The following is a 13829-nucleotide window of genomic DNA, read 5'->3' as shown; positions in this document are numbered from 1 at the left end:
ATATATATATATATATATATATATATATGTGTTCTACTGTGTTTTTACCTTTGGGATGCCTGTCTGCTGTAGCTAACTAGACTTTGTTCCCTCAGGGTCTCAAGAGTCAGTGCAGGATCAAGATGAACATTGTGCGGTGTCCTCCCGTGACCATGGTGCTCATCCGCAGGCCGGACCTCAGATACCAGCTGGGCTTCAGCGTCCAGAATGGCATCGTGAGTATGGCCGCTGCTCCCCTCTTTCTAAGAGAGCTTTTATTTTGTTAACAGTGTTCTGAAACCAGGGGGTTTTGTGGCCAAAGACTTGGAGCAGCAATAGTTATGATGATGTTCAAGGACATATATACAGGTTTTACTGGCACCGGTAGCTTAAATATATTATCCTCTGCCAGAGCTGTCAGTTTGAGTCCACTCCTCTGTTTATAACAGATCTGCAGCCTGATGAGGGGAGGCATTGCTGAGAGGGGGGGTGTCCGCGTCGGCCACCGCATCATCGAGATCAACAGCCAGAGTGTCGTGGCGACGCCTCACGAGAAGATTGTTCAGATTCTGTCTAATGCCATGGGAGAGGTAGGAGTTGTGAATGTTTCTTTTTGAAATCAATGTAACAACTGTCTGAAACATATCAAACCATTTGTTCCTCCATAAAGTGTGTACTGGTAGTTGTTTTTCTTGTTTTATTTAGCGTTAGGGGGCTTTCACACCTACCTCGTTTGGTCCAAACTTTTGAGTCTGATCTGAACCAAATCTCGGTCTGGATCAAACTGAAACATGGTCCGGTTTGTTTGCCCACTTTCTTTTTAGAGTTTATAGTATTTATGGTCCCCAGAAGAAAATGTATGGCCATATTCAAATTAAATCAATTTTCTAGAATTTCCCATCTCCCACAGGAGAAATCCTAATTTTTTATTTCATCTAGCACCACACTCGGGACAAACTCTTGAAAAGGCTTGAAAAACAACTCAATCCTCAGTTTGTTCTGTCCATGACTTTTATTTTGCGTGCTGTAATGGTCAATGCATTCTCTAAAGATGTTAAAAAGAATAAGTATAAATAATTTAAGAAAAATTAAAAAAAAAAAATAGTAAAAGTAGTAATTCATGCATGAAAATGTTTACTTTATGCAACGTCTCTTTTTTGGGTTGCTTTGTCAATCTTGTCATGTGGTTTCTTTCTGCTCCAGATCCATATGAAGACGATGCCTGCAGCCATGTACCGTCTGCTGACAGCACAGGAGCAGCCCGTCTACATCTGAACACTCTCTCACTACAGCACATCTCTCTTTTTATTACTGTCTAGCCATCTTTCAGTTGTTTTAAATCCCTTTCTCCTCTGTATTCTGTTTGATATCACTTGACTTGCCTTAATCTGTACAGTACACGTATGTCAACATGTACATCCACAGTATGACAGCAGAAAGACAGATTATCTCACTAGGCCGAGTGTTAATGTGACGTGTTATGTTTGACCAAAGAGAAATCATGGATTTTATGTGCATATTTAGGTGGCAAACGGAGTAAATATTAACTTGGGTTAAATAATTAATATCTGAATGTACTTTAATCATGTTGGACCTATACATTGTCAGGGCAACCCAGACAATAAATTTACTTTTAAACTGAAGAGGTCAAGTTGAAGAAAGGGGAATGCATGTACAATTCTGCTGAATAAACTCTAAAGAAAATTCTGATTTGTTTTATTACAGGATTTTAAGCTGAATGCAATCAGCTAATTAGGAAAGAAATATAAAAATAGCGACAAGAAATTACTGCATCAAGGTAATGCATGAAACCAGCCATTATCTTTCTAAAATACTTTCACAACGTAAGATGACTATTCATTTTATTGTCTCCCTGGGTTTCCATTTGTCACGAGCCACTCAAAAGTCCATCCACTTCAGTGCTTGACAGATTTAAATCCTGACTACATGCTTTACCCATTTGAACAATTATTGTACATTGTGCCTCACAGTGACAGCAAAGCTATTTCAGCAGCCTTGGCATGTGGTGACAGGTAGAAGGTCTTTGGCCGTGACATGTGGTCGGACAACACTTTTACAAACAAGTTGGTTTCGAGCATACCCTGGCCTTAATCTCTCTAAACTGCTCCACAAAAGACTAGAACCTGACCTGTTCAAGAAGACACAGTAAAAAAAAAAAAACATTGTAAAAAAGATTTATTTTAATTGCCCAATAGTCTATACTAAGGTGATCACACACTAAAAATGAGAAAATTAAACTGACATTTAAAAGAAATTGATCAATGATTGTCATCACCACATTCCAGATGCTCCTGTGTACAAAGACTTGACTGAGTTTATGATATTTAATATAAAAACATATATGCCACAACAATGTGATTGTCTCTGGTGGCAAGCAGCTCATGAAGACAAACACACACATCGGCCTCAGCTGTGCTGAACCTCTTAGTAATTCTTCACACCATCATCTGAATATTCCATACATTATTATATTCTAACAGTAAAGTCTGTGACATCATTACCAGCTTTGTGTCTTCCAGCTGATCAATATACAGAAATGCTTTTCATGCACCTGCACAACTCCCAAATTTACTAAAAGACTTTATCTTGTCATTATGACTTCCAAATGTTTTTTTAACTCAGAAGTAGAAGTTTAAGTTTGAGTTTGTTTCCTCAATTTAAGAACATTGTGCAGTTTATTTTTTTCCACCCCAAGACATACATCAGAGCTACAAGGCACTTGAAAATATGCCGCTTCCCAGAATGCACACATATTACATAATGTAGTGTAGTGGGTAGATACATACAAATGTCAGGTCAGGAATGTAGAGCGATACAATAATTTTTTGACTTGGGAGGACAGTAACAAGAAGAGGAAGACCAACACCTATTTGATGTCAAAGCAGCTGCTGACGTGTATAAACCAAACTGACACACTGTTCTTGTGTGTGCCAGAAACATGCTAGTAAAGTTTGAAGGGTTAGAAAGTTGGTGGCATACAAGCAAATGTGCTAAATAGGAAGTAAAATGTTGATACTGTACACAGTCTACAGTACCATATTTATGGTTTGCTTGCAGCACTCTTGCTATTACAGTCCAGTAACAGAGGTAAGAGTTTTCCTTTATGTATATATAGATTTCCTAAATATCTTTGACAAACCCAAAAGGTTGTCCAACATGACCCACTGATGTTCTAGTTATTTCCAGAATGCTCAAAGGCTTCCCTGATCAAAACAAAGATGGTAGCTGGCCATGAGTCCTTCCTCATAATGTACAAGAAGATTTATATTTGTAAATATAAAACGGGTGGTTTAAAAACAAGCAATCTGATTGGTTCATGGCCGTACTATAATACCCATAGATAACACCTATGATTCAAATTCCTTCCTTCCTTCACAATAAGTATTGCTTTGCGTCTGAGAAAGAAAGCGTGCAACTACGAAATAATCGGAATCTCTTTCCTGCTTAACCTTGCCGTCAGATGGCCCTTTCCAACTGAAGCGGTTACTTATGGTCTCTTTAAAGCCACCAGACTTCTCTGATAGATAACAAGGAGTTCCTGTTCTACCGCTGCCTTGATTGGTTAGTTGCTGTCTACTGCTATTGTCTGTCATAAAAAAAGAATATATATACAGTGAAATGTCAGTTTCATCAGTTCATTTTTCGTTTGCCGAAGTACAACTCTTTGTAAGAATATTGGGTGTTTGAAAAGTGTCAGAAATTAGTGTTGAAACGAATCTCTTTCCAGGAATCTGACTACAAACAAATGTTCTGAGAGTTTACATCAACGTAGTGCTGAATGAGAGGTCACCACGGCAACAAACGCTGTCTGCTTATAGCAATGTAGGGAGAAGTCCAGATGAGCTGATGAAGCCACTTCCTGGTTTCTCAGCCTACAGCTCAGTGTCTTTGTATTTCTGAGGATTGTAGTATCCTTTCTTGGTCTGGTCGGCCAGCTGCCTGCGGTAATCCGCCTCATCGTCCTCGTATCCTCTGGACTCCAAGTACGGTCTGAAGGGAGGCTGCTGCTGCTCGGGGTTGGAGCTCGATCTAGACAGACAAGACAAGACAGTTAGCTTTTTCTTTCCATGGGACTAAAAGTTAACAACATACAACATCTTAATAAATATGTTATTTTTACTATGACGAGTGATGCTCTCACCCTATTGGCTGAGGACGGTTGAGGTTGGGTTTTGGCAGTTTCACTGGGATGGCGTAGATGTCTGGATGCTTCTGGGCGATTTCCAACTGTGCAGAGAGAAGAGAGCGGACCCAGATGTCAAAATTAATCAAAATTGTTAGACATTCCAACATGGATCCAAAAGGCCAGAAGTGTTTTTTCAATTTTCTTTTACTCTGTTTACTTAAAGCAGGAGTTCATATCTTACAAAAATACTCACATGCCCATATGTAGATTGAAAGAGTTATTGGTAGCTGTAAAGAGCTCCCTTCCTAAAGTGATGGGGGACAAAAGTCCTTGATCTGTAAAAATACATCTTAAAGTTCAGCTGAGGCTAATCTGAGTCACTCAGTCTGAGATAAACTAATCAAGTGGGTACTTTTTATTGGCTTTAAGTCCTAAAACACTGCACAGCAGTATATAATATATACAACAATTTAACTTCTGTCACAATGTTCAAGTTAAAAAGCCATCTATCATAAAGTTGTACGTTGTAGTTGTATTTGAATGGCCATTGCAGCGCTACTGACAGATGATTACAGCAAACATAACTCTTTCCCTCTAAGTCCTTAAAGACCTACTGTATCCACATGGTAGCAGCTGTTGCCATGGTCCCGCTACACGTTCTGCAATGCCATGTTACATCCTGCTACACTCTGCTACGTCCTGCTGTGCCTTGTAATGCCGCACAGTGCCTTGTTATGCCACAAACTACTACAAACTACTATTTTTTGTGACTGTTATTGCCACTCTTCATTTTAACCCCGGTCGTCAGACACCGCCTACCAAGAGCCTGGGTCTGTCCGAGGTTTCTGCCTAAAAGGAAGTTTTTCCTCGCCACTGTCGCACTGTTGCTTGCTCTGGAGGAAACTACTAGAACTGTTGGGTCCTTGTAAATTCGGGAGTGTGGTCTAGACCTACTCTATCTGTAAAGTGTCTTGAGATAACTCTTGTTATGAATTGATACTGTAAATAAAATTGAATTGAAATTGAATTAATTATGTAAATACTGTATCATAAAAATTCCTTTAACTATGCAAATACTATAAATGATAATACTGATACTATAAATAAAATTGAATTGAATTGTGTGTGCACTTGCACACATTCTTCTACGCTCGCCTCTTTGCTTTGAAACTGTGCCGTCAAGCGTTTGATGTGGAACTTCAGTTTAATTTCTCTTCAACATATTAACCAGAACCTCCCCAGCCTATCTAGAGAAATTCCCCTCAATTTCCCATAACCACCGGAGTGGTTGTCAAAAGAGAGGAAACGGTGATGAATTTGATGCTGAGAACAATCAAACATAGGTATGGGCTGAATCTATCACGTCACACTCAAAGAGAGCAACCAGAGGCCTGTGCTCTGGATGATTTTGACAAAGAAAAAGAAACCTCATGAATTAATTTAACGCACACAAAGAAATTGCTTTAATCTTGCTGCCATTTCTTCCCCAAGCGGATAAAGCCAAAAGTAGCACTTTGTAAAATCAGGTAAGGGAATTGTTATGCATGCCTATCAAACAAATACACTTTTTAATAAATTCCAAAGAAGCCACTACATTAATTAACTGATATCAATGTATTGTGTGACTGTGGACCAACACTTCTCAGAACCTCTTAACCCTCCTGTTGTTCTGGGGTCAAATTTGACGCCTTTAAAAACTGTCTATATCTGAAATATGGGTTTATTTTTAACCAAATTACGACAAAAAAAAACGCTCTTTGCAAATACAATTGATCACTTTCATTCATGACTAAACTCATCTGTGCGTTCCTCTGATCTTAACTATAAAATAATTCATAATTTCTGCTTTTTTAACTCAAATATTAGGTATAATTCTATACAAATAAGGGTTATTGACCATGAGTCCTGTCCTGGTAGCCCACGAAAAAGTTTTCTAACAGGTAAAAAAAAGAATTTAAATTTATATAAATTCCTGGAGATAGGTAAAAAAAAAAAAAAGAAAAGAAAAAACGAAGAAAGAAATGAATGCGGGTGAGAACAGAAAATCTGTTGGGTTCTGATCCATCACGTACGCTGACAAAATATGAAGCAGACGTTTGACACAACATTGCGGAGCTGAAGATGCAGCTGACTGATCGCAATGGGGCTGTTACTTTAGATATGTGGACACATGATCACCATATCATTTGAATGATCGATTACAGTACATAAAAGGATCAGGGCAGAGCTACAGAACATCTGATCATATTTGAGGCCGTAATATGAATAAAAATCTGTACTGACTCGAGCGTTTTCTGCTTCTTGCAGCTCCAGCATCCTCTGAGCTCGGGCCAGGTGGTCCATCTTCTCAAACGCTTTGATCTATGAGAAAAATACGTTTTAATTAAAGTTCCATTTTTTATGATGAATAGTAGATACTGCACCTCCACATAGCTTAATTCATTTAAAAGTGACTGTCAAATGAAACATTTGAGTTTCATGACTTCATAAAATGAAGATGGCAGAACATAATGTTAGATGATGAATAATTATGGATTTAAAAAGGAGGGTTACAAACATTTAAGACGAATGCAGACACATTCAGTTACCTGGTCACCCATTTTCTATTTCATATCAGAAGCAAAGAAAGTGAAGAGGAAGAAAATTAAAATAAATAATCATTTATTAACTTGAGTCAAAGCCTCCATCTTAAACACCAAGAAAAACTGTCTAGATGTTGGAAAAGCAAAGAAAAGTTATTTCTAAAAGGGATATTTGGTAGATCAGCATTGGAATTTTATATTACTTTTTTTGTTGGTCTAAAAATGTAATATGATAATACTAACCTTGCCGAGGAAGGATTTGTTGGCGGGATCCTCCTCCCCCGGCTCCTTCGCCACTGGCGGCTGGTTTGGACGGGGGAGGGTGGGCTTCAGGGCCACAGGAGGGGGAAGCGGCTTGTGTACGCCGGCTGCATCGCTGCTGATGGTGCTGCTGGAGTGTGAGTCATAGCTGCGTGAGGACTCAGTCCGATTCTGAACCCGCACCTATCACATTAAAAGAATGTTTGTGATTTTTGTGATTTGGACCATCTGAAACCTTTATACAGCTGCCAGCCAGGGTTTGGGTGAGGATAAACCACCTCCACATGGAAAAGCTGTAATATTAGGTAAAAATATCCTCACTGGTATATATGAAATTCTGTTTGGGGCGTATGATTCAGTTTTTCTGCGGGTAGACTGGGGCATTTTGGAGATTTTTCAGCTGAGGTCATTGTCAAAATCTTCAGCCCTAGACATTATCAGCAGAACCTGCACAACTTACTTAAGGTTTATTTTTTACTCATTACCGAGAAGTGTACTGTAGATCAAGTGACGTCAAGTTTTTTTTAGGGGGTGGAAGGATCTCACCTTTGGGGGTTCGGGAGTAAAAGGGGGAGGAGGGCTGGGCTCTCTGTTCAGCATCTCTCTGCTCCCTGCCCTCCTCATACGAGCTCGGGGTTCGGGATGAGGCTTCTAAACAGACAGTGACACAAAACACACACACACCATGACACAAAAACACAGACACACATACGTGGGTTGTCAGGAAAAGATTATGGAAATGGTGAGAATTCCAAGGTTGGCCCTCCTACAGTATACACCGTGCGATATTCCATACTGATACAGCCTCAGCACGTATCAGCGTTCCCACCTCCTCTGGCAGTACAGGCTCTGATGATCGACTGATGGCCGACACCGGCTGGGGCTCGTCCAGTGTCTCATCCAGCTCGTTGTCCGTGTAAGCCCCGCCCTCGTCCGCTGTGTCCTCGTAGTCGCTGGTTAGGCGGCTGTCCATGCTCAGGTAGTCTGCGCTCATTGCTGACAAATAGGACATGCGGTCGTCATGGAGATCCAGGTCCTCGTCTGAACCGTCCAACTGAGGACGAGAAGTGAAAAAAGGAACTCAATACTGCTCCTAGTTTTACTCACACGACTTAGTCATCCATCCATCCATCCATCCATCCACCCACACACCCCCACACACCATCCAAGGTCAAATTCAAGCATTTTCAAGGTCCATTTTAAAGCTTCTTCCAGCACCTTACAACACAGCAAATTACATACCAATATATAATCAAAATTATTATTATTATTATTATTATATAATTGTTTTTGTCACATTAACAGACATAATGCTATAAACAGCCAACATTGTGTTTCATAATAGCAGAAGGATCACATATTTAAGCAAAACACAAGTTTTATTTTTCAAAATGTATCCCTGTCTAAGTAGCCTTTGCTTGCTATCTAACCTGCCTGAGTCAATGTAAAAACAATTAATTTGTATTAAAAATGTTCCTTCTCAATACAATTATCAGTAAGATGCTGAAAATGATAGTTGTCAGTTATATATGTGGCTTTATGAATCCTGAAAATGTCGCACTGTTGCTTGCTCTGGAGGAAACTAGAACTGTTGGGTCCTTGTAAATTCCGGAGTGTGGTCTATCTGTAAAGTGTCTTGAGATAATTCTTGTTATGAATTGATACTATAAATAAAATTGAATTGAAATTGAATTGAATTGAATTATCAGTTTTAAAATTTGTAATCTCTTCATGGTTCATAACATAAAATACAGTAAGACAGCTATGGAGAGTAGCACGGAGTGGGAGGATTTGAGCCATATTACATGCAGCTGGGTCATTCTGTGTGAAATCAGACTAAATCCAGGAAAACCCCTGCACCCTCTTAGATTATGTACAAAGTTTATGCTAATGTTAAAGTAACTCTTTTCACACTTTTTTTCCAAATCTAGGGCATGCTGTACAAACTATGATTCAGTCATATTGACAGGTTTGTCTTCCACCCTACAAAGTTGGGGCTGCCTGTCTCTGTCTCTAACCTGTCTCTCTCTCTCACACCTGAATAATACCTTCAATTACATTATTGTCCAGATATTGCTTTTCAGATAATGTGATATCCCGGCTGTAAAACTGAAGTAATTTCAAAGTCTGAAAATATGAACACATAGGATTTGAATAAAAATATTTTACAGGCCTAGGTTTTGGGACACATTCTTGATATAGCTACAAGGCTTGAACAAAATCTGAGACAGTGACAACAACAACAACAACAACAACAACCTGTAATTCCATTTTAACCCAGAACACTGACAGTGCACAGGCACCTGCCGGAAAATTAGCCTATATTAACTGGAAAAATAGTATTCCATTGCCAAGACATGCCTCTACTGGAATAGAGCAGTGTAAATATTACATAAGGACATCCTCAACTTTACAACGGGCTACTAACTACGTAGATAGTAATTTTCACTCAGCATTTTGTTGTTGAACAGTGTGTAAAAGAAGCGGTGCTGTTAAATCACCGGTTTCAGGTAGGTACGGTACCATCTGGATGGTTTCAAGGTAACGGTAGGTAGCTAACATTAGCAGACAAGCCCTCGGGGGGGAAAAAAAAAATCTCAAGGAAACACTGCAATACTAACATTACATTATCACACCAAGTAAGCTCAGTCACTTAGCCTGCAAATTCCTTGCTAGCAGTTACTAGGGTAAACAAATAGGCGCCAACTTGTCGGCTTCTTCAGTTGGCTTAATTGAAAAGACTGTCTTACCCTTCATGTGACTCGATAGCGCTGACTCGCCCATTGTAAAAAGCTGCACGTCTTTTTTGAAGACTTTACAAGAGGCAATTTGTTGGGTTTGTCCCAGTTTAATCCATAACTTATATTTGTCATCTTCACAAAATGTGGTGTTGTTGTTGTGGTTGTGGTTATTATTATTATTATTATTATATTCCAGCCAACGTTCATTGAAACAACAGCCAACAGTAGTGGTTTCATGGGGGCGGACCCGGCGGAGTCACACCAAGTGAGCAGGTTTCTCCATTTAATAAACAAACTATTCAGTCAGATAGGTATTTGTTGTGAAAGAAATACAGTTACAATTTCAAGCATTTTCAAGATTTCAAGCACCTGTACGAGCCCTGCATATATTATAAAATTTTATTTTCGGAGCCCCTTAAACTCATGTCAATCTGTGAGAAATGCAGTGCGTCATTCACACAGATAAGACTTACCTTGCCCTCACACACCCACACAGCTCTGTCCTGCTGCTCCTGAATTGAATCTTTCACGCTGCCATACCATGCGTCATTGGCTGAGTTCAGGTTGACAGTCGCTGAACGAGCACACAAAAACAACAACGACACTAGTTAGGCCAAGAATGCGTCAGTTAATCTGTGATTCTGAATGAGTCACTGGAGTAGTATGCTTTAAGTTGAGGCTGGGAAAACAATAACAATCTTCAAATCCTGAAAACAGCTAAATCTATACAGAAGAAAAGGAAAGGTATAATAGCTGAAGTATCCTTCAGTCCTTTCTCATCACTGTCTTTTAAAAAACCAGCCCCATTTATCTTTTGTAATGAGTTTTTGTTCTTTAAATTGAGTTTGTAATCTATTTCTACTATTAACCTTGATTTAGTCCGGTACAGCACCTTTGAACTTTTCTAGATTTATTATATTAGTCACTATTGATGTGAAGTAACAGCCACTTTTGTGGTGAAACCTACCAGTGAAGAGGTGTGAGCAGGTCTTCCTCAGCTTGACGGACTGCTCATACAGTTTGCGTGCGCTACGGGTAGATCCGGGTACGAGGCGATTCCTCATGGTCTTGACGCCTTGTTTGCTGTCTGGGTTTAGGAAGATGACGATGGGATACCACTGGGTGTAGTTCAGAGTGTCCACAGCTTTGGGAGTCACATCAAGCAGAGCATGACGGTCCTGAAGCAACAGAGAGGTGTTGAATGTTAGTTGATCTAGCAGAATTTTCATTAAACTGTAATGTTTTCCTAGTATACTATACCTGTTCAATGATTTGTCTGATGGTGTTTAGTCTCACCACTCCAGAGGATTTCTCACTTCCTGCATCCTTGGGCTCCGTTTCTGAGAAAAAAAAAAAATAATAATAAAAAAAAATTAAAAAAAAATCACAATGCAGAATGATTTTCATGTGAAATAATCTTTCAACCTAAAATACATTTAAACTACTTTATTAACTATCTAAATTCTATGTTATACAACACCGCACAACAAAGTGTGCTACAGTACAATTTCAAACAAACAATTTCAATTAAGAGGTGATAAGGTAAGCACTTACTGGCAACTACAAACTCGTCCGGCATGTCATTGCTTAATTTTTCATTCACAGCATCGGAAATGGGTCCAAATATCACCACTGGTCTCTTGAAACCAGCTAAACAAAATAAACAGCATACAATTTAGTCACGAGTAAACAGGAGAAGCAGCCAAAATATACATAATGAGAAGCTGCAGAGTAACCAGAAGACAACTTCTTTGGGTACCTTCCCGCAAGACCACTCTCTCGTATGCAGGGAATTTTGTGGTGACTGGAGCTGCGCTCAGGTCCTCTCGACTCTTGCGTAAGTCTTTCTTCTTTGCCGCCCTTTGACCTCTCAGCCTCCAGAAGTCTCCTCTGTCATTGCCTGATGCTACTCGAGCTGCATTCTGGACGTTGGACATTTGTTCAGCTCTGTGACGCAAAATAAAAAGGAGTTTTAGTCAGCTTCATGTCTATAACCAAATTATTTATATATATATATATATATATATATATATATATATATATATATATATATATATATATATATATATATATATATATATATTTTTTTAAACAGTTGACAGGAGATGAAGCAGAGAAAGTTCAAAAAGTTCTACACATCCACGTAGTTGCTGGTTCAGGATAAAACATGAATGTTCAAGAAGGTAAAGTCTACACAACAGCTTAATGCCCCGTATAATTGCTTTAATATTGCAAATAAGGCACACAGCTAGGGATGTAACGGACTGAAAATTTACCCTTACGATTATAGTGACCAAATTTATCACGGTATTATTGCTGTATTTTTAAAAGTGTGTTCAATATGTTCTGAAAGCACTGATAGGCCTACACAAGCTGAAATAGTTTCAAAAAGTGTTTAATACATTACAAAAACATAGGCATTAGGCTTTTAACTATTTAAAACTGGTTGCTGAAACACTGGCCCTTGAACAGAGATGTCTGACTTTGAGATCAGGAAGATTTATTTACAACTCCAACATAAAGTATATAATAAATAAGGCACCTGACGTACCATGAGCATTATTTACCAAAACTAAATGTTATAGCCACCAGCATATAACAAGAAAAAATACTAAGAACTAGAACTGCAGTTCCAACGGGGTCCAAGCCTCCCCACGCAAGTCTTCCCCAGCGACCCGGGGAGCGCACGAAAGCTGAACCCAAAGCAAAGTGTTGGTGGTGGTTCTGGAGGGGGGGGGGGGGGAGAACGTCGGGAAATATGGAGAGGCGCATGTAACAGTACAGATTAATAGCACAATGACCACAAAAAACTCTGGGCTTCTAGGCTATAATATTGATATCACACACACAGAAATGCCACACGAGCATTTGTGTTGTCTTCAGTTCTATGTACTTGGAGTAATCCAGTGCAAAACAAACATATTGAACATTATAACTCATATAAAAGGAAAAATTAGTTCCATTTCTTACATACGGTGTATCAATTTTGCATGTAACAGTTGTATACGTTGATTATAGCGCCCCTTAATGGCCTATCTTTGCCAAATTTGGTAACAAGCCTCTGGGCGGCATGCCAAACAATCATCACAGGTTTGGCGTTGATAGCATTTACTGTGGCAGAGATATTGCAATTGCAAATTTCCCATTTAACTACAATGAGTGTTTTGACGAAACCAATAAATGTTGATTATAGAACCCCCTAATGGCCAATCTTTACTAAATTTGGTAAATAGCATTGGGGTGGCATGACCAACAGTGCTCACAAGTGATATGTTGATACTATTTAATTTGGCCGAGATATGATATGATATGTGTTTGGTAGCTTACAACAGAAACTTTGCTTGGTCGTCAATTGCGCACACGTTAACGTAGCAAAATTCTTTATACAACTTTTTGTCAAGGCCATCTGGAGATGCTACAAACCAGGTTTAGTGCAGATCTGTAACAGGGCCTAGAACGAGTTTGAAAAAGTAGGTTTTGTGCTTAGCGCGATATTTCAAAATAAAATGTAAGCAGAAATGGGCGTGGCCTACATCAGGTAACTCGTCTTTATTCAGGAAACACGCAGATGTAAGGATATTTAATGTGTGATGTATAATGTAGGAGTTATAGGCAAAAACACGTTTGACGTTATTGTAGTGCCACCTAGTGGTCCACATGTGTAATATTTGGTAACTCAGGTCAGTTACCCATTGTACATCTACCCTGTTAATTACAAGTAATTCACTTTAGTGTAAATGGTTAATCCAAACGTTGGCCCATAGGCCCCGCCCACTTGAACCAATCAGTACCCCACTGTAAGGACTACCTCAGGAGTGGGCCTTGATGGCACCCATCAAATTTTGTAAAATTTGGATGAGCGATTCATGAGCTATAAACTTGTTGTATTTGTAGCACCCCCTAGTGGCCAATGTTTGTGAAATTTGTTTTAGAGCCTCAGAGGATCATACCAAGGAATAATCTAAAGTTTGGCTATGACAGCATTTATTTTGACTGAGATATGGCAAAGTCAGTGTTTTCATAGTTAGCTACAAAAATTTGTTTGTGGGTATTATGCGCAATTTTTATTTTATAAAAAATCTTTTTACAAATTTTGTCAGGTCGGTCTGGAGATGCTAT

General features: G+C 39.1%; 2 protein-coding genes across 11 annotated transcripts in view; one reads left to right on the top strand and one right to left on the bottom strand.

Moving 5' to 3' along the window:
- The window catches only part of LOC116703859 (amyloid-beta A4 precursor protein-binding family A member 1), a 27890-nt gene extending 26207 nt beyond the window's left edge, over nucleotides 1-1683 (top strand). Inside the window, exons 11-13 of the mRNA XM_032538840.1 lie at nucleotides 96-215; nucleotides 429-569; nucleotides 1183-1683. Of these exons, the coding sequence (XP_032394731.1) occupies nucleotides 96-215; nucleotides 429-569; nucleotides 1183-1254 (333 nt within the window). The 3' untranslated portion in view covers nucleotides 1255-1683. The remainder of the gene's footprint in view (nucleotides 1-95; nucleotides 216-428; nucleotides 570-1182) is intronic.
- Nucleotides 1684-2291: 608 nt separating this feature from the next.
- tjp2a (tight junction protein 2a (zona occludens 2)) overlaps nucleotides 2292-13829 on the bottom strand; it is a 76595-nt gene continuing 65057 nt past the window's right edge. For 7 of the 10 annotated variants that reach the window (XM_032538834.1, XM_032538839.1, XM_032538828.1 and 4 more), the window contains 12 exons: nucleotides 11470-11657; nucleotides 11265-11360; nucleotides 10971-11050; nucleotides 10678-10888; nucleotides 10184-10284; nucleotides 7799-8023; nucleotides 7516-7620; nucleotides 6952-7152; nucleotides 6715-6729; nucleotides 6410-6487; nucleotides 4142-4227; nucleotides 2292-4029 (listed from right to left, as the gene is read on the bottom strand). In XM_032538834.1, coding sequence (XP_032394725.1) covers nucleotides 3873-4029; nucleotides 4142-4227; nucleotides 6410-6487; nucleotides 6715-6729; nucleotides 6952-7152; nucleotides 7516-7620; nucleotides 7799-8023; nucleotides 10184-10284; nucleotides 10678-10888; nucleotides 10971-11050; nucleotides 11265-11360; nucleotides 11470-11657 — 1543 coding nt within the window. In that variant the 3' untranslated portion in view covers nucleotides 2292-3872. The remainder of the gene's footprint in view (nucleotides 4030-4141; nucleotides 4228-6409; nucleotides 6488-6714; nucleotides 6730-6951; nucleotides 7153-7515; nucleotides 7621-7798; nucleotides 8024-10183; nucleotides 10285-10677; nucleotides 10889-10970; nucleotides 11051-11264; nucleotides 11361-11469; nucleotides 11658-13829) is intronic. The other 3 variants (XM_032538829.1, XM_032538833.1, XM_032538830.1) reach the window with 2 other exon arrangements.

Source organism: Etheostoma spectabile, chromosome 16 (assembly GCF_008692095.1).
Source record: "Etheostoma spectabile isolate EspeVRDwgs_2016 chromosome 16, UIUC_Espe_1.0, whole genome shotgun sequence".
NCBI classification, from domain to species: domain Eukaryota; kingdom Metazoa; phylum Chordata; class Actinopteri; order Perciformes; family Percidae; genus Etheostoma; species Etheostoma spectabile.
Note: the sequence above shows the minus strand (reverse complement) of the source record. Positions and strands in the feature narration are given on the sequence as shown.